This window comes from Hippocampus bargibanti, linkage group LG15, assembly GCF_051943395.1.
Source record: "Hippocampus bargibanti isolate YZ-2025 linkage group LG15, ASM5194339v1, whole genome shotgun sequence".
Lineage (NCBI taxonomy): Eukaryota > Metazoa > Chordata > Actinopteri > Syngnathiformes > Syngnathidae > Hippocampus > Hippocampus bargibanti.
In genome coordinates this window covers 4,344,094-4,364,773 of record NC_142748.1, presented here as the reverse complement: position 1 = coordinate 4,364,773, position 20,680 = coordinate 4,344,094, and the positions used below count along the sequence as shown (strand labels likewise).

Here is a 20,680-nt window from a genome sequence, read left to right as displayed (position 1 = left end):
TTCTATCAAATGTGCACATTCAACCATGACGTCCCTGGTCCACTGGTAAAAAGGACACTTTAATCTTTTTCTCTTTCATCTAAAACTGCTTCATACAACAAATAGGGTGCAGAAAGTGCTGAGGAATGAATGACTGTGTCTTTGTGTTGTCATATCATGTTATTTTGTTTTTTTATTCTTTTGACTTCAAGATGGCACAGCGAGAGTGGCTGTCTTGCCAGCAGCTCCTGCATTTTGTTTTTCTACTTCTTCTTCCTTTCCTCTTCCTTCCATAACTTTGCTGCTGTGAAATGTAAATTTCTGCACTGCAAGACTAAAAGAGGCTCATCAAATCCAATCCAAAAGATAGCATTGTGTTGTTAATCGTGCTTTGCAATATTTTACGGTATTTTCATACCATTACTGGATAGAAATAAGTGGCATTGCCGTATCAGCAATATTTATAGCATTGCACAAAAACTATTGATAAACATCAACTTTTCATCCAACCATATTTTTAGGAGTGAGCTACTCAAACCAGACCCGTCGGACCTCGAATCCAATCGTCAACAATATTAGTTTGGATAAACTTGAACACTTTACTGCTATTTGCAATTATTTTGTACTGCACAGAACATAATTGACAAAATAAAGTACATATTCGGTTTAATGCCACCACCTTCCCATTACTCCTCACTCTGTCTGATTCTCTCCATCCGCTATCCCTTTTCTGCTTTTCTTCTTTGCACACCTCCAATAGCAGTATTTACTTTTTGGAGAGTAAACAGCACCTTTTCCAGCAGGCTGCCACAGCTCTGTGACTCAATGCGTTCACGCCTCGCTCGTTCTCGCAAGCAAAATGGCGTCACATTTTGACGAGCTGGCGTCGCGGCACGCTACGCGCACGCGACTGCTAACGTGAGCTGCTGGCCTTTTTTTAATTTGTGCTCGGTAGTGCGTACTTTCAATGTCTGATGTTAATAAACCTTAAGAGGGACGAATGAGTGCTCAGTGTTTTTAAAACCGCACGGCTAATTGGCCAGCGAGAAAAAGGATTACAGGAGTGGCGAACAACATCTTGCACCCAAAACTTTTTTTTTCTCTCTCTCTCTTTCTCTCTCCCGCATGACCACATAAACAGTTGAACAAGTTCTGCATGTTAAAATAAAGGCTGTGGGCGTCTGTAATCTGCAAGCAGCCACATTGAAATGACCTGACATCTGCAAACTATTAAAAGCAACTTCAGGTAGCACATGTTGTCCACATTAGCTCAGAGCCAGATTTACATTTCCACATCTCCACGAAGCATAATAAACAATCAAATGGGGCGTGTGCGGGCAGGTTCACTTCACTGACCGTTGCAGAGCATTTGGTGTCGCAGTGTTTGGCGAAGGCGAGAAGACACAATTTTGTGGATGCATTTGTATGTGTTTGGAATTTTGCTTTTACCTGTAGAAGTGGGAATTAAAAGTGTGAAAAAAAAATGCTTAGTTTGCATTTGTTTGAGTTTCATCCAATTTTTATAGCGCTTGGAGGGGTTACGGTGATGTGAAACCTTCAATAGAAGGAGGAATACGCCCTAGATTGGTCACTAAACAACATGACAGGATATCATAGTGATTTACTCTTGCATTCACAATTTTGAGCCGTTAATGCACCGATCATCAAAGTAAAACGCGGACAACAACGCACAAGTCCAAAATTGTGTGTGATGTTTATAAATGTTCGTCCACTAGGCTGCTTGTGTTTGGCATTTTTAAATATATAACGTTTTACTTCTGTGCAAGAAGTAAAGCTTTATTGTCATCATGCTTATGTTCATAGATTGTTGATCTCGGTAAAATGTGAACAGCCAATTTTCAGTGGAAAGGAGCGTACAAATCATGTTATTAGTTTTCATTAACATGATGGTGAATTGGGGGCGGGGGGTTTAGTGGGTGAGAGGGGTTGGATCTAAAGGCCTGTCATTTACTTTGCTGGTTAACAGCAACAAAGACAACAACCCAAAAAAAAAAACCTGAAACTGCATTGGTCAATTTTAAAACGGTTGGTTTTTTTTTATTCTCAACACAGAAGTTGTACCCAAACAAGTCAATTTATGCTCCTACTGTAGCCAAGCACCCAAGCACATTGATGAGAAAGATAGTAATTGAATCTACTGAAAAAGGCGATTCTATTCATCATGATTGGTCGGTAGGTAGGTAGTTAGGTACATAGGTAGGTTGGGGTTGGGTAAGTAGGTAGGTAGGTATGTAGGTGTGTCGGTAGGGAGGTAGGAATGTATGTGGGTGAAGTAGGTAGGTAGGTAGGTAGATAGGTAGGTAGATGGGTACTTGGTTCGGTCTGTCAGTCAGTAGGTGGGTATGAAGGTAGATGGGTGGATGGATCTTGAGTAGGTAAGTAGGTAATTAGGTAGGTCTGTAGGTGTGTAGGTAGGCAGGTGGGTGGTTCGGTCAGTCGATCAATAGGTAAATGGGTGGGTGGATAGGAGCTCGGTAGGTACGTAGGTAGGTAGGTAGGTAGGTAGGTGTTGGGTAGGTAGGTAGAGATATAGATATAGATAGAGATAGAGATAGACAGACAGACAGATAGTGAAGTCTCACAGCCAGAATAATCCCACCTCTGAAATGTGATGGTATCAAATCAGAAGCTGAGCTTGTTGCAATGTTGCAGTCTCGTAGTTGTGTGTGTAGGGGTGGGTGTGGCTGCACCCTCCCTCTCCATCCAAAGAGAACATCTCCCTCCCTCCCTCCCTCTCTCCACCGGGCATGGGTTCTGGCAGACTCCTGTCGCCCCCCATTGGCAAATACGATGTACTGGATATAAAACTCGCCCAAGAGTTCCATCACTGTTTGGTTTTTCATATATGACGATATTAAATATTGTATTTATTTCACTTGTTTATGAACTTAATCAAGAGGGGTAGGTTTTAGGTGGAAATACATGTTTTTCTTGTGTGGGCTTCTTTTGGGGACCGTACGCTTGGAGCTGCTGTGCAATGCGCGTTCTTACGTGCGCGTAACTTGCCCCACAAGAGAAATTGGTGGTATCAAATTCCTCCACGTTGACGTCCCACGCAACCCACCAATCGCGCGAAGGCTTTCCTCCGCGCCATGGTAACGTTCTTATAAAGTGCGCGAGCGAGCGACTTTGCAGTTCAGAGCACTCACGCGTTCTGGGATTCTATTCTGGAGACGAGCAAGGAGAAATTTACCAGTTTTTTTTTCTTCCCCCAAGTCAGACACCGAGTTTGATTTGCTTGCCTGTGGATCGACGTTGGATGCCCATGCGTCAAGGCATTTCTTTGCAAACCAAGTTTACGCAGAAAGGGAGACTTTTGGTTCATTTTTAAAAGACTTTGACCGGATTGATTCTGGCAAGTCGCTTTTAAAGCTTTTCCTGTCTTTTTTTCACGTGACGCGTCAGCGTTAACGTTCCCGTTTCACGCGTAAATTTTGGCATCGACCCGTTTCTCGTATGAATCTTCTCGACCCCTACCTGAAAATGTCGGAGGAACAAGACAAGTGTCTTTCCGATGCCCCGAGCCCGAGCATGTCCGAGGACTCCGCGGGTTCTCCGTGCCCGTCCGGCTCCGGTTCGGACACCGAAAACACTCGACCGTCTGAAAACGCGCTGCTCCGCGTGGAAGCGGCTCTGGGTGAATTCAAGAAAGACGAAGACGATAAGTTCCCCGCTTGCATACGCGACGCCGTGTCCCAGGTGCTTAAAGGTTACGACTGGACTCTGGTTCCCATGCCCGTGCGCGTAAACGGATCTACCAAGAACAAGCCTCACGTGAAGAGACCGATGAACGCCTTCATGGTTTGGGCTCAGGCTGCGCGCAGGAAGCTGGCTGACCAGTACCCGCACCTGCACAACGCCGAGCTGAGCAAAACGTTGGGCAAACTTTGGAGGTAAGTTTTACTCGGACTTTGAATAATGAATCATTCTGACGAGTTTGTTTCTCACGTTATTGTTTTGGTGGTTTTACGCACAGACTTCTAAACGAGGGTGAAAAGAGGCCGTTTGTGGAGGAAGCCGAGCGGTTGCGCGTCCAGCACAAGAAAGATCACCCAGACTACAAGTATCAACCGAGGAGAAGGAAGTCGGTGAAGAACGGACAGAGCGAAGGGGAGGACGGCAGCGAGCAAACACACATTTCGCCCAATGCCATCTTTAAAGCGTTGCAGCAGGCGGATTCTCCAGCTTCCAGTTTGGGAGAGGTGCACTCTCCTGGGGAGCATTCAGGTGAGGTTATCTACAGTTTTGTTCAAACATATGTGCTATGAAATTTTAGCAAGTGACGTCATGAACAGACTCCTTACGAGTGTATTCATTTTTTTTTTTGTCTGTAAACATATCACCGTATATCAATCAAGTGTTATTTTGTTTTAAATCAACCAGGTTCCCAGGGTCCTCCAACCCCTCCCACAACCCCAAAAACCGACACCGGCTCCGGCAAGATGGATCTTAAGCGCGAAGGGGGTCTCCGATCCCTCCCCGAAGGCGCAGGTCAGCGTCAACTGAACATTGACTTCCGCGACGTGGACATCGGCGAGTTGAGCAGCGACGTCATCTCTCACATCGAGACCTTTGACGTCAACGAGTTTGACCAGTACCTCCCGCCCAACGGCCACCCGGGTTCCGTTAGCGGTCCGGGGACGCCGGTGGGCTACAGCGGTAGTTACAGCATTAGCGGCGGGGCTCCGGTTAGCCCGGCGGCGGGAGCGGGCTGGATGCCTAAAAGCCAGAACCAGCAGGGACAACAGCAGCAGCACACCCTAACCACCCTGGGCGGGTCCGAGGCGGGTCAAACACAGCACAGGACCCAGATCAAGACGGAGCAGCTGAGCCCGAGCCACTTCAGCGAGCAGCAGGGCTCCCCGCAGCACGTGGCCTACAGTCCCTTCAACTTGCAGCACTACAGCCCCACCTCATACCCGGCCATCACCAGGGCGCAGCAGTACGACTTCACCGAGCACCAGGGGGGCGCGCCTTCGTTCTACAGCCACGCAGGGGGCGCAGGTCAAGGCTCGGGCCTCTACTCGACTTTCAGCTACATGAGCAGCCCAAGCCAGAGGCCCATGTACACGCCGATTGCCGACAACGCAGGGGTGCCCTCCATCCCCCAGAGCAGCCCTCAGCACTGGGAGCAGGCTCCGGTTTACACGCAGCTGACCAGACCCTGAACCCCGCCCTCAACCCCCTTCTTGATGCATCCAACACACGTGTACAGCCAAACACATGTATCCCAAAACACTTTTAATTCAAGGAATACGTCCCCCTCGTTCCATCCAGACGCCCCCCCCCTCCACCCCAAGTCGACGAGGAGGAGAGTCGCACTTGCGATTGGCTCACGCTGTGCCTTATTATTGTACCGTGATTTTTTTTTTATAGATATAAATATATATATTTTTAGAGAGCTGAAAAGACTCCAGGAAATCCTCTGTGAGGATTTGATTGTTAATATTTCTCTAGGTAATGTATGTTTTTTTTTTTTGTCTTCATACGCTGGCAGTTTGTAACCCACGAGGTTGTTTATGAAGGTTAAAAAAAATGATAAGAAGACTTGTTTTAAATCCGCCTGGCAACATCTGCTTATTGGTTGTGTTATTGACTATTTTATATTTTTCAAACCTCCTCACGTGCCGTTACAATAATGGAAGAATCATTGGAAAACATTGTAGGAGAGTCGTAGGGGTGACTTCCAAACCACCCGTGCCTTAAATCCACTTCCTTTTTTTTCCTCCCGCTTTTGTATCTGCGCACCAACAGCTGAGATTACACTTAGCGTCCAGCAGCGTGTGTTTGACCGCTACAGGATGTCCCCTTTGACCTCTGGGTTCTCCCCCTGCTGTCTTCTTCCGCGTTGATATAACCCAATACCCTTTAGCCTTCCCCAGTTTCAAGAAAAAAATGTATCTATTTATTTATTTCTTTTAATTTTATTGCGAGTGAATTATGTTGCATTGTAGTCTTATTATTATTGTTTCTCTCTTTTTGTTTTTTTTTTTTAATAATGTACACAGCATATCTCTTCTTTCTCATTTGGATTTGAAACCCAGGAGGTACTAATATGAAATGGTACGTGCTGTAATCGTCTCGTTCTTTATTTATCTTAACCTAAATCTCTATTTTAAGTATGTATTTGCCTTTCTTTGCGGGTAGGGGAGGGGCGGGGGGCTAATTTACAATGTTTTTTTTTTTTTTTGTAAATTGTCTTGAATATGTTGAACTGAACTAGGGCTGAAAGAACTGGAAAAAAATATATCACTTTTTAAAGGGGTTGTTACAGTATATATGTTTTGCTCTTTTTTTTCCTGTAAGCTCCCAAGCCGCCTCCCAGTACCCCCCCCCCCCCTAACCCCTGAACACTTCTGTTCTTTTGCAAAGTATTTGTACTGTCTTTCAAAAATCTTTTGTATCTGTATTTGCAATAAAAGTGAAAATGCAATTCAACCACCATGTCATGTTGGGTTATTTTCTCGGCGTTTTCAGTGGAGGGAAGAGTTAACGGACAAGTGCCAAGTAATCGGCTTGTGTTTGTTTTCCCAGAAGCCTTGTTTTCTTTTTGCCTCCCACTTTATTTTCTTCCTCTCTCTCTCGTGTCAGCTGCTTGCGGCAGGAGGTGGTCAGGCTACGTGGGGCCCGAAAGAGGGTTTTTTTGGAGGGCGGGGGGCATTTTACATTAGGTCAATAAGAAGTTTTGATAAATATGACCCCAAACCACCAGAATATTGACAATACAGTGCAAGCTAAGAATATACATGATGTAATGGTAATGAGCTGATCGGGACTGGACCCTGCAGTACGTTTCATAAGAAGGATCATGAGTTTTACCATTGCCCCGGTTTACTCGGGTTTAGAAAATCGGATTGTGACACATTCCAAATATTTCAAACAAAAGTTCAGCAGTTATAATTCACTCTTAGAGCAATAACACCTAACATAGTTGCATACTTTTTCTTGAATTTGGCTAAGGAAGTAGCCATTGCCGATTGTTGGCAGGGCTCCATCGGTGCTGCTGTTTTGGTTAGCAACAAAGTTGAAACGGCGTCTGTACTAAAAAAAATAATAATCTTCCCTAACAAATTAAAATCCTGGTCTAGATATTTTCCGACTGATATTCTCGATTGTAATGTTTTCTTTTGAAGATGCAAGAGATTTCATTTCCCCAACTTCAGATGAAATTAAACGTCAAAAAGACGAAACTCAATTAGATAGGACAGATCAGATAAAATATCAAATATGTATAGGGGAGTGGTAGGGGGTGGGGGGCTTTTCCCCCTGGATCTTGTAGCGCTCCAAAACACATCAAAGACCTTACAGGAAATAGACTGGGGGATTAAAAAGACTTAATAATGTCAAGATCCTATATCCAAAATGAATATATGGCCTTGGAGAAGAACATGATTGGAACTAACGCACACACAAACTCCTCCAGCAACCAAAGTGCTTCTTCTCATGATGAGAGATGCTGCGCCCATGTATGCAAGTGGCCCTGCAGCGTAACTTCATTGATTATTTCAATCTCCGGACATGCAGACAGAGTTTCCAATTCATCTGCATACAGTCCTTCTGTTCCATCCCTTTAGCAAGGCGCATTTAATGGAATAAAAAAAGGCTTATATAGTTTGTTGTCATTGTTATTTCTTTTGCAAATGATAATCATCGATGCTCATAGGACTTTGTTGCAAAATACGATGGCGGCATGCATTCAAATAGACCAGGAATCAGCTTCCGGGTTTCTTCATTTGACTATGTTCATGTTAGCTGAAAATAGCGGATGTGACAGTGAGAGGGAGTGAAAATGGAAGCTGCAGGTTTGTGAATATTGACTGAAAAACTCAAAATTAGCGGAAGCCAGCTGGCCTTTGTCCAGGGATTGAAATCCACTTCCAGATCCCAATCAAAACGCTGGGGATTCATATGAAAAAAAGGCAATTTGCAATGAAATTGATGACAGGCCAAAAATTTTGCATGCCGACTCAATGTTAAGTTTACGAAAGACAATTAATTATGAGCTGAAAATCACTTGTTACACATTTAGCACAAATGATTCCGCAAGATTTTTTCACTGTGATGACATTTCCCATAACCGATTGTTTTGTTTTACATTGAGCGGCGGATGCAAATGGCCGCCTTTCTTTTAATCCGCCCCACATTTCTTCTTCATTGACTTCAGTTCCTTTATGCAGATCGGGGGAACTCGGTGAAAAGACTCGCCAGTTTGAACGTGGGCACTTTTCCCAGGGAGGGGGGAGAGGATGAAAAAAAAGTGTAAAAGGGGTGAAAGACAATTAATATTCTAAAGCGACGCCGGACTGAAAAGCCCTCCTGGACTCACGGGTGGTCTTTTCAAATGCTAAATACTCTGCGGTGAGAGCAGGATGGCAGAGCAAGAATTTGATCGGGTCTATGGAGGCTTTTGATATTAACATGCATCTTGGTTGACATCGTCACAATCGGACAGGTGTTCATTGGGTAAATCCATACTAATCAGTTATCCATAATGGACCCATTTTACATCAATGGACAATCGTTTATTTATTGTGATTCATTTCTTAACTCTTCTATATGTGTTTTTTTTTTTCAAGCTTCCTAGGAATGAATCACGTCCTATAATTTCTCCGTGAAGTCGTGAAATATAACTCAAGCAAGACCCAAGATGACCCATTTATCTCCCCGGAGGTGTGGGCAGTAAGTCACTGAAGAACAAACAAAAGCAAAATGCGGGAGGGCCTGATCTTCGATCACAAATGAAATTTTAAACAGCACAGATTTTGATTGATGGTTATAAGGTGCTTTTTGCAGTCAAGTGTGTCATAAAGAACCAATGAGCCAAACAATCGCCACAGAGCTGCTTCAAGAGTTAACTCATCCACTGCCATTCACAAATTTATTCAGGATTTGAAAATATGACGTAGAGCGCAATTCCCGAATTTGTTCGGGTTTTGTTTTTTCATACTTGGGTGCGTATAAAGCGCTGGCTAGATCTCTGGCAATGTTTTTTCACAGCCTGACCAGATAAGGTCAGGCTGTTGTTGAAGCGCTATATAAACCAATATGTAGTAGGTATTGCATTGTATTTGCCACCCACATTTCAAGCTCATATAACTCCAAACACACATAATTTATGAATTAACTCTTTTCTGATGAAAGAAGATAGTCTAAGGTTTCTAACGCTGTATTGAATGTTTGTGGAGTCCAAAAACTCTATATTCTGTGGGTCCTCAAATTTGAGTGACAATGACAAAAACCCTGGCACTGGAGTGGACACATTTATCTACGCCGGGATGTGAATGAGTTAAATACCAAGCATGAGGCTAGGAAAAATATTTTAAAGATTTAATCTTTGAGTGGAGACATAAGAATAAAAACATGAAGCACAATAAGTGCCATTTCCCGTTTTTCATGGCATTGTTTTGTATTTATGGCCTAAAGATTGACTGGATTGACTCGACAAAATAAAAATCGAATTATTTCAACCAACAAACATTTTATTTTTCAGCATACAGACATCCGATTACATGATCAATTCCTCATCCCAATCAAATCGATTGAAACGGAGCCTTACGGAAGCACCGCGAAACAAACGAGTGTTAAAAGCAGCTCGTTTGTTTAAACGCCAAACTTGTGGTGCAAACACGCTAAAAAATGTAACGTTTGTTGACGAGAGGGAAGGAAAATGTGATTGGGGCACCGACTGTGTGGGTGGATTGAAGTTCAAAGATATAAAAACAATAACAAATAAATAAATAAAGAGTGTTTGTTTTCAAAAGGTGGCATTTTAAGGCCTGCCAAGAAGCAGAATGCGCTAATGAAACTGACTTCAATTGCCTCGCTGCTGTAAAAACTGTAAAAAAAAATCAAGCACTTATACAACAATGGCGGGGCTGCATTGTTTTCACTAATGTTGCCGGGGTGAAGGGTGGGGGAAGAGAAATATCTCCTGGAAGATTTGGCTTCAGCACATCATTAGCTATGACCTCACCGCAACCATGAACGGCCACACGCTGCGATGCTTTTGACTCGAAAAACGGCGCCAAAGCGCTTTGTCATAAATCGCTTTTCATTTTGTAAATATACAATCAGCCCTGATTTACATTCGGCAAACGGTGACGACATTTTGAAACATTTGCAGAGTCACTCGCGAGCTGTTTCTTTCTACCCAGATTCCAGTCAAACAACTACCCTCCACCACTCCATGTATCGTTCTCAAATATGTCACTGTCCATCTTTCCCTATCTCTCTGTTCTTCTCCTCCCACTGATATGCTCAACGCTCCCCCAGGAACCTTTGGACCCTGAAATGTGTGAACCAATCCGTCTCGTTGCGCACACAAAGTGTAAAGCCGTTCGCACATAGACGGAGTCACTGCATGAAACGGTCGTTGGGCCCTGATAGATAGGCCCCGGCTTGGCCTCGTGACACTTAGGATCCATCACCGGAGCTTATCTGTCGAGAGTTTCGACAACAACATGGCCAGATGGAAGAGGGGCGGGTGGGGGCGGGGGATGAGCCTGTTGCTCCTCTGCACGCCACCTGCACTGTAGCAGATATAAAATGCAACATTTAAGCTGTCGGACGGATGAAAATGAACGAATGAACATTGAAAGTGATGCAGCAGATAGTTTGCACAACGTGGACGGATGAAAAAGATTGAGAGTTGTCATCCTCTTTCTTTCTGGATTATACTTTCCGACCAAACTCTTCCAAAAGCGTTCGCAGCAGAAGCAAAGCCTCATAAATTTCCCCCGATTTAAGTAATCGATAGGCTGTCTGGGAGAACATTAGCATTCCTGCAGCCAGACTCCCGTGTCTCATCGTGACCGAGCGTGAACGTCACACACGGGTGCTGGCGTCGAGAAAAGGAAGAGTTTCAATACGGGGGCGGCTGGGGAATTTGACAAGAGGAAGAGAAAGTGACAAAGTGACCGGGAAAAGGTGTGGATGACGGATAAAATAGGACGAAAGAGAACAGAGGCAACAGGAAGAAAAGGGAGGAAGCAATAGTCTGTATTTTGTGCCCAGGAATCAAGTCCGAGAGCAATGAAATTTAAGTAGCGGAGTGGGAGAAAGTGCACACACACATACTAACAAATGCTTCAGACAGACCTGATTGAAAGAACACTCTGCAGTGATGTGTCACCATATCACAGCTTTTCATAACATTACAAATTTCACTAACGTGTGGCTACGCTGTAAAAGTAATAGCGGTAGCAGCAGCCTGTCTGGCCATGACGCAGTCATGTTTTTGCTCTGGAATCACATTTAAAATGGCACTTCATCATGGTATGACTCTCGGAATATCTAATGGGAGTTGCAATACAAACATTCACAATAATGGAACTGAGGCTATGATGCAAAGTTAAAAGTTAGCCGAGTGAACCGTAAGTAACAAAATGGAACAAGTGGTGATTTTCGGATTCACCGCAACCTGACATTATTTCCCTTCCTAATGCAAGCGACCAGAGGGAACATAGGGTACCTTAAGTCTCAATAATGTTTGGGATGCTACAATTTGAAAGAAATACATGTATAACCTTGTATAACTTTTATTTTCATGTGCAAAGCGGGGGAAAACACCCACGCTGATCATATTTTGAAGTATTGCAGATGCAAATGAAAATATTGTGATAAAAATGAGCTACAAATGGAGAGGGGAAAAAATGGACACGCTTCTTCATGGTACGTGGAACTCTTTAAATCGCAACCAGAGAAAATAAATAAATAAATACATAAATAAATAAATATGCCCAATAAAAATACATTAATAAAAAAATTAAACAAATATGTAAATAAATAAATACATGGATAGAAAAATAAATAGATTAATAAATAGATGAATAAATAAATAAATAAAAAAATAAATAAATAGAAAAATAAATACACAATAAATGAATAAATAAATAAATAAAATATAAATAAATAAATAAATAAAAATAAATAAATACAATTAGGTTTTACAAATTCTCTTGAAGGGTGCATGTACGTCACCCTCGCCTCAGGATGTTTTTTCCTGCCTCGGATTTAATACTAAATGCTCCAACATACAATCCTCGCCCTCCGCTTATTCTGCTTTTTCCATTGTTGATTTGAGTTGGTCTTGCATTACCTGTATTTTTTAGGTGGGATTATGTATTGTATTATGCCTTTGCTGGCAGCTCGAAATTCCCAAAAGAAAAGACGATGAAGTATTAACCTCAATAATCTTTTACAGATGGTGATCTTTTCTCTGATTGTGGGTATACGTGGAACAAAAAAACAATGTCATGTTATGTTGTCTATGGAAATAAAGAGTACTTCGTTTTTTCAACCAGATTTTTTTCTTCAACTTTTGTTTGGTTTTTGACCAGGGCCAGCTTTTCATCCACAACAACATATATTTACTTTTTTGGCTTCACAGAGGAACTTGGCATTTGCTTTTGGCTTTTTGTTGGGGAAATTTTAGTGACGCTTAAAACATAAACAAATTCAGGTAGTTTGCATTATTGCTTTAGGGTGATTTGATTTCCGATGGGACACTTTTCTTTCTATTTTCCTTACTACCCTCCCCCAAAAAACTTGCGCTGCATGAGCCTATATAGCTACATAATGCCCAAAGTTGTACACATGCTATTAATTAGTCAAAAAGGAACATATTTTCCAGCATCAAAAAGATAAACATGCAAATGGCCTCATCCGTACCTAGCGGCGACCACAGCCAGTGACAGTAGCCCAATACTAAGCGGGCCTCTCAGCCGAAAACGTGAGCATTTGCACGTGAAGAAGCGCTGAGGGACTCTTTACAAGATAAATAACATTCAGTCAAGTAAAATAAAGCACAGCAGGCTAGCCCAGCTAAACCTCGCACTGTGCTGGAGCGCAACACGACACAGTTTAATAAGAAACTTCTCTGACCTTATCATATGGAAGCCATCATTTATTTCCCTTCAACTTCACCCACTGACAAGCTGCAGGGATGAGCAATAACAAAAGACCCAAACTAGAAGGAAAAAAAAAGTCGACTTTGGGCTAGGGTCACTGTCAAGAACCCTAAAAAGGTTTAAGAGGCCCTGAGACTGAAGTTATGACTCAAGTTTAGATGGGATGGTGTTGTCATGGAGGATTATCAGTCACTGTGGGGGCGTTGGATGGAGGAGGCAGACAAAGATAGACACAAAAGGCCTGTTATCGGACTATCGGCGCAAGAGAGGATGTTCACCTGGAAGCAAAACATATCTGGGATGATTCCAGGAACATGTAAATGGTTTGCTTCGTGCAGGAAAGCCCTTCAGACCATCTTCGCGACTTGATTTGTGTGTACAGTGCGGTTCAAAAGTTTAGAGACAACTTCTGATTCTTTTTTTTCCGTGTTTCAAGAATTTGCAAAAAAAAAAGATTTATGTATCAAAGTCAGACACCCTTGTTTTTCCGAGTCAACTTCATGATGTTTCATGACCCTGTATGACCTTTCCTTCTTTTTGACTTGGGAAAAAGATTTCAAATGGTTGCTGTCGTTCTTTCATGCAAATGGGCTTTCCTATTCTAAGGCAATGACTCCCAGATAGAGATCGTGCCGTTCTCCTTTCTGCCGATGCAGATACAGATGATGTGCAGGGAGGGAAGAAAATGAGAGGAAGAAGGCAGAGGAATTTAGGAACACCCCCCCACCACCACCCTGACCCCCTTTTCCTCTGTCAGGAAGCCCCCAACAGAGTTGAATAGAAACCAGATCTCCCGTTTCAAGACTTCATGTGCGGGGATGTCGTGGCCTCATTATTATCTCGCTCGTTACCCCCTCCCTATTCTTCATTGAGCACGAATACTATCTCCCACGTGTCTTTATCTGTCTCCATCTTTACATCCTCGACTGCGGATCTCTTTGCCTCTCCCTGCCGCCCACCTAAAGGGTCCCAAGTTCAATGTTAGAGGTCCGGTGATGTAATCAGATGGTCATTAGTCATTTTGATTGACAGCGAGTATGACGGGTGGAGGAGGGTGGGGCGCATTATCGAGTGGGGGACTCGCGGGGTGTGTGTGCATGTGTTGTCGGGAGCTGGGAGAAAGGCTTGTCCTTCACATGTGAAGACAGTGAAAGGAAACAGCTTCCTGACAGAACTTTCCCTAAGGCGCACTTGTGACATCATAAATGGCTCGGAAGCTAATTGCGTTGCACTAAGCAAATTACACAAATGACTCGTTCATTCTGCTTGATTCCATTTGTGTGGGGAGTCTGTTCTCACGATAGATAGATAGCAGGACTGCAAAAAATGTAGAAATCATGCATGGTGAGGATTGAGGGGTTGGAGACACTTGAAAAAGCGGACTGTAGCTTTTTGTTTTTGTTTCCTACAGTTTTATATTTTGTGTTTAAGCCAACAGCGTGATAGTCGTACCATTGAGACTCAGACAATTTGCTCTTTAATTAAACTAAAGTGCATCAAAATAAGTTTTAAAATCTGAATTATTGGATATATTAATGTCGAAATGATGAACATTTTATGGGTAGCGATCATGGGGTTCGACTGTCGTCTATTTCCAATATAACGACTTTAATAGATCATTGTAAAATGACATTGTTGACGTCATCCCACACAATGTGACAACAGACCGCGCTTAGGCGCCCTGAAACAATATCTCGATTCGGTTAGCCTGTCATACAACGCTGTCATCTCATCTTACCGCTGATAAAAATATTACAGGCGGCGCTAACAAGTGGCTTCGGAACACGATAAATCAAACAAGGCTCATTTATCAAATCTGTCATGCTACTGTCCGAGTGAAGCGGCCAAGAACAATGCGGTGGCCATGATAGATGCCATTTTGAATTCACGTGACCTTCACCTATCAAACAACCGGATGTCATTCATGAACTAAGTCGGGAAATGATTCGCTCACAGCAAAGGATACATTTTCATCAATTAGTGAAGAAAGTACAGATGAAAAATAGCACGTCCCCCTTTGCGGCTGACAGACGCAACATTCTTGTTAACTTGCCGCTGTCCGTTCACTGTCGCATACTTTCAGAGATGTGCCCTTTATTGAAGACGCCCTTAATCGTCCTCTTCAGATTTGACAACTTTATAATCATGTCGAACACGAAGGATGGGGTACTTGACAGGAATGGACACTGGAAAAGGCAAGGGAAGATGGATGAAGGCTGCGGTAGATGGACAGGAGGAGCAGGGGGGGTCTGGCATTGATTAATGAGAGTCAGAGACTTTGTGTATGTGTGTGAGCGAGAAAGCGAGACAGAAAGAGAGAGAGAGACAGATGAGTATCTCTAAGACATTTTTGCTTTGGATACATTGCAGACACATGGTGCAAACCATCTCAAGACCCAGATGATGACTATAAGACAATACAGTTTTTTAACAACAAAGCAATGCCGACATGCAACCAAATGAACTTTACAACGTTGCAAATGATCTTAACGTTGTAAAACGCGCATGCCAGAATTCAAACAGCATGTACGAGCAACCCCTTAATGATGCACAGCTCCATGCTCTACTTCGCACCACAATCAAAACACAGCCAGTGGTGCATGAACGTTAAATAGCCCAAATGTAGTCCACATGCAATTTGGGCTCCTGATTACTTTGCACCTAATGACAATATTTGTAGATGTTTGAGCGAACTAAAATCAAGAGAAACTGATTTTATAGCCGGATTGCCTTTCTGAAAGAAAATGTGCGTAAAGAAAAGACGCAAGTTGTAAAGCGTTGTGAATTTTTAAAAAAGTGCCTTGACCTCGACTAAAGGAAACTTCCTGTCATTAAGTGGCCACATGATAACATCCTGATGACATCACTGGCCATCCGTCATTCGAGTGTCTGGTTAACAGCGTGCGGTGATTACTGGGTCATTGATAGTGATTGGGGATTGTGGCGTTATACTGATTGTGATAAAAGCTCGTGCAATCGTGCGCGAATTGTGTGTGTGTGTGTGTGTGTGGCCGCATGGGAAGCTCCATCAGCTGCAGGGATGCGTTTATATTAAAAAGCTGATTGCCTGCTGGAGCAACCTGCTGACCTTGACAGTGACTCTGAAAACATTTCCTTCCAATTGCATCTTTTCCTTGTTGTTGTTTTTATTAATTTAAGCGCAAAGCCAAACATTTGAAAGTTGCCTATTGATTGAAACAACAACAAAAAAACGTTTTTTTTTTTTTCTTTTACAGCAAATGTATCTTCTTCTCTGTTTTTGTTTGGATGCCATCTGGCGGCATTCCGTCTCTCACAGGTCAGTTTTGGTACTGCAACATTCAAATTCGCACCACTGAGCAATTTTGTCTGGGATTACACTCCATGTTTTTGGATTGTGACAGGAAACCAGAGGCCCCGAGGAAAATCATCCAAACTCGATCCCAGAGAGTCGAGATTCAAAGCCATAACTTGCCGTGAGACACACACTTCACCAAGGTCAGTCTGAGAGGAGCTGTCTGGATCTATAATGATAGATGGAGACTCTTAATCGAGTGAGGGAGGGTAGTGGTGGAGGGTCGGGGAGAGGGAGTGTGGGTACCAGCTATAACTATGAAATTATAATGTTTGTGGTTTAAATTATGACTACTACGAATTCTACTGTGTGTGTTTTCTTCTCTCTGTTCTCCCACCCACTGTGCCACTGGCAAATCAGGGCATTGCTCGAACCTATTAAATTTTAGTGTGCATCAGGTTAAAAGCTGCTAATTCAGGCTTTTCTATTTCTTTTTTTTTAAACATGTTTAGTCTCGTTGGAAACATTTCTAATATCTTCTGTCATCATTATCGAACTAAGAATTTAGCTTGTATGGCACAAACATGGCGAACTGCATTTTTGTTGTCATTTGGTATTGTTATTGGGTGACATTCAAGTATGAGCGTAAAAAAAATGTTGGACAGCCTCAACATTTTCAGTTCTAAAAACGAATAAAGCTGCAAAGCACATTTACGCGTGTGATTAACAGAAACCCACAGTGCTCATGACCACCAGTTCAAGAACAAATGCTCGATAGCCCAATGTTGCGGTTGCATTTGGGGTAACTCTATCTTACCGTGAAGACACACAGAGCTCACCAGCATTGCATGTAATTATAGTCTCTTATGTATTGAGGGGAGTTCAATAACTCCCATTGCTCAGGGTCTCAAGAAAATATTGGTTATCATTTCTTTCCATTTGTGATTTGCAGACCACAGTCATGGTCGTTTTTAAGCCTGAGTTGCAACATCGTGGAACCATCTGGTCCACGAGGGCGAATAAAGGAAACTGATCCGGCAGCCATGCAAAAACCTCGCAACCTTCCACCTCATTGCTTTCTCAAGTATGAAATGACTGGAAATGAACACAAATCCCAAGCAATCCTCTTAGGTTGTATTTCTTCCTGGTTGTGGGTTGCTCTTTGCAGTTACGACACCACACATACACACGCACGCACACTTACTTTATAGCCACGCAACTGTATTTAACACTTCGGGCTTCCCCACTGTGCAACTACCCTATTTTGATTCCCATAGCCGTCGTTTGAATACCCGAGTGCTCTGAGCCAAAATGCCAAAAGCCAGAAAGACTTGGAACAAGTCGCTTTGAGCTGAACTTTAGTTGAAAAATTGCACGAGACCTTCTTTGTCATTCGGTGGGATATCGAGCCCGGTCAGCAAAATACACAAAACTGACAAAAATGCTTTGATATCATTGGATAATGACTGATCAAGCAGGAAAAAACAGCTTCTGGACTTTCCAATGACAAATCATTGGCAAGGTTGATCACCATTGCGATGATTTTAAAATGATGCAGGTGAACCATGACCTGGTTGGGACTTTATGCTCGAGACTAATATGAGGGCACAAACATTCTCAAAACAGAATACAAGACTCCAAGTTAATGTCAAACAAAATTAAGATCAATCTATAAAGTTCCTACGCGGTTGATTCTGTTTAGGATGACGCGGAACTGGAGTCTTGGCCAGCGCTCACCGATTCGTCACATTGCCCATTTAGACTAAGGCAACCATTCTGCATGGAAGTAAGGCGAATATACCATAACAACACCAGTGACAAATATTGAAGTATTACAACTGTGTATTAGTCACTGTGCATTACTGTCACACGAGCCTCCCAAAGATACATATTATCCGCCTCATGACTTCCTCTCCCTCTGCTAAAATAATCCGTCCAATAATTTCTGAGCTCAAGTCTGTGGCTGACAGTGCCTTCCAATGATCCCGGTCGTGATACAAGCAAACGTAGCAACGGTGTCAAATTCTAATGACAGGAAACATCTTGGTTTCGATGACTTTATCACTTGTTTGACCGCCTTGTTTGGAAAGCATGTTGCCATCAACTTGTCCCTTTTCTGGCACGAGAATGCCATGATAGAAGCATGAATACACGTGTCCTCTATTGTTTTACTGCATATTTGTCTTATTAGCATTGAACATATCTGAGACATAGTCCAGAGTATAATAAAAGGTTGATGCAGTGGGAGAAGATGAGACCCCATGGGAGAGGGGAAATAATAGGAGCCCGGGGATGACAAGACAGGAAAATAGATTATGGAAAGATAGTTTAAAGAGGGAAATATAGGAAAAACACGAGAGGATGAAAGTTGGGGCTTGGGTAAGAGGTGAGGAAACTAAGCAGAGAAAAGCAGAGGATATAGAATGTCATGTGGAAGGTTGAGAAAAGAAGTCACTGATATACTTTGCAGAATAGTTGTTTATCATCGCTCCAATCAAGGCAAATTTAATGAGATGTCAAGGAAAGGGGAAAGTATATTTTAGGATTCTGAGTCTGAACAATCTCAAGTACACCTAGCGGTGACAACATGCCTTGGATGACAAGGTATTGATGAGCTAGAAGGGCTGGAGAGGTAGAACAGCAGGGTTAGCTCTTCCCTTTTCTGAAACCTGATGTCAGCTTTGTGAAATTGTGATGACCACCCCACCCCAAGCTCTACTCCCCTTGCTCTTTGCAAGTGCAACACCTCGACATTCAATTAAAAAGGGGCAGCTCATTCATTGCCCTTGTATCAAAAGCCAAACCCCACAATCCATTTTGAGTGACACCTAATCCTTATGCCAGATAAGGGTTACCTTAACAATAGAGATTCAGTAATCCCCGGAGAGGGTGACACGGAACTCTGATCCCCCGTGGAATTGACTCGATAGATTTAGATTAAATCATACTTGCTTTCGTTCCAACTGTTCAAGTCACAAAAACAAGACGCGGTCAATCCACAAGTACAAACCAAAACAAAACAAAAACAGTTTGACATGCTATATGGAAAATCTGAGGAGGTAAGAGCATTGACGTCTTAGACGCTATGTGAAATGGTTCTTTACAAATGTGTTGCGAATAGTCGCACTAGTATAAAAAAAAATGCATTGCTCATTGCGGTGAAAAATCTTTTGATGTTTACAGTGTTCTGTTGAAAACACACCTCAAATAAATCTTTCTTGAGCGACTATCTTCTCCCATAAACATCCGTTTTATTGGGCGGGAGACTGGGTGTGGTCCGAAAAAGGGTGGCGAGGGAACTTTGGCTTCCTCTCCTGTTTTCCAAGGTGAAGAAAATAAGTCTATTAGTGAGGTGGACTCGCGAGCAGAGTGTACCTTTTCTTCGGGACTAGCTTGTGTGTGTGTGAGAGAGAGAGTATGAAACTGTTTTGGCAGGAACATAAGTTGTGGCTCATCGCATGAGATGTTGTGCTAAAATGTTAATGCTAATTTCAATGTAAATAGCCAAAAAACTGCCGTAATATTTCTGTATCATGTTGCATTTTCATATTCACTTTTCAAAAACTACTCGGCAGAGAAAAATAAATGCAGGGAAAACGTAGCTGGTCGCTCACCTTTTTTTCTAGCTACTGTTGGGAGAGCTGATAGTTTTGCAAAAGGGGAGCATGGCTCTGTATTAATTCAACTCCTTCACTGCCATTCCCAAATTTATTCAGGAATTGAAAAGATGACGTGGATCGCCATTCTCGAATTTGTTCAGGTGTTTTGTTTTTTTACGGGGTTGCTGATAAAGCGCTGGTTGGTCAGACCTCTAGTAGTGTTTTTCCCTCCCACGAGGTGGCAGCATTTGCCTTTTGTGCAGTTGTCCCCATTTCAAGCTCAGATAACTCATGATTCATATAACTTAGGAATTAACTTTTTTTTCTTTTCTTACACCGCAGTGAATGTTTATATTGTCCTAAAACTCAATCTTTTGTTCTTTGGTCCTGTAATTCAAGTGACAATGACAAAATCTCTGGCACTCTAGTGGACACATTTTTGTATGTCTGACAGTGAATGAGTTAAATTTCAATTACATCCATCATTGAAGAGAAAATAGCACCATCGGGTGTCGCTCTATTACATAGCTTTTTGTATATACTAATTGGACTAAACACAATCAGGCGAAGGGAAACGCAAATAGGTAGCAATGTTGACATATTGTTGTAAACCATTGCCCCCCCTGTCTCTTTTCCAACCAAGTTACCCCCCAAACACGCCCCCCTACAACCCTTCTTTTTTATGCTGCTGTTTGACAGATGGGTACAACGAGTTCTGACAGTCGTCCTCGATTCTTTGCCTGTGGTCTGTCAGAATGAAAGATTATTCCTGGCACAGAAAAATTGGTGGGGGAAAAAAAGAAAAAGTGTCTTTTTGCTGTCACATAAACACTCATCAGTTTTTGGGGTGGGGGTGGAGGTGGAGGGATGGTGGTTGTGGGGGAGCAAATGTGTTTTGT

The 20,680-nt window shown here is 42.7% G+C and overlaps 1 protein-coding gene across 1 annotated transcript; it reads left to right on the top strand.

The window, feature by feature from the left end:
- Window positions 1-3,150: 3,150 nt before the first annotated feature.
- On the top strand, window positions 3,151-6,432 carry sox9a (SRY-box transcription factor 9a). Its single transcript, XM_089015208.1, has 3 exons — window positions 3,151-3,893; window positions 3,977-4,227; window positions 4,384-6,432. The coding sequence occupies exons 1-3, from the start codon at window positions 3,457-3,459 to the stop codon at window positions 5,166-5,168; spliced, it is 1,473 nt and encodes a 490-aa protein (XP_088871334.1). The 5' UTR covers window positions 3,151-3,456; the 3' UTR covers window positions 5,169-6,432.
- The last annotated feature ends 14,248 nt before the right edge of the window (window positions 6,433-20,680 follow it).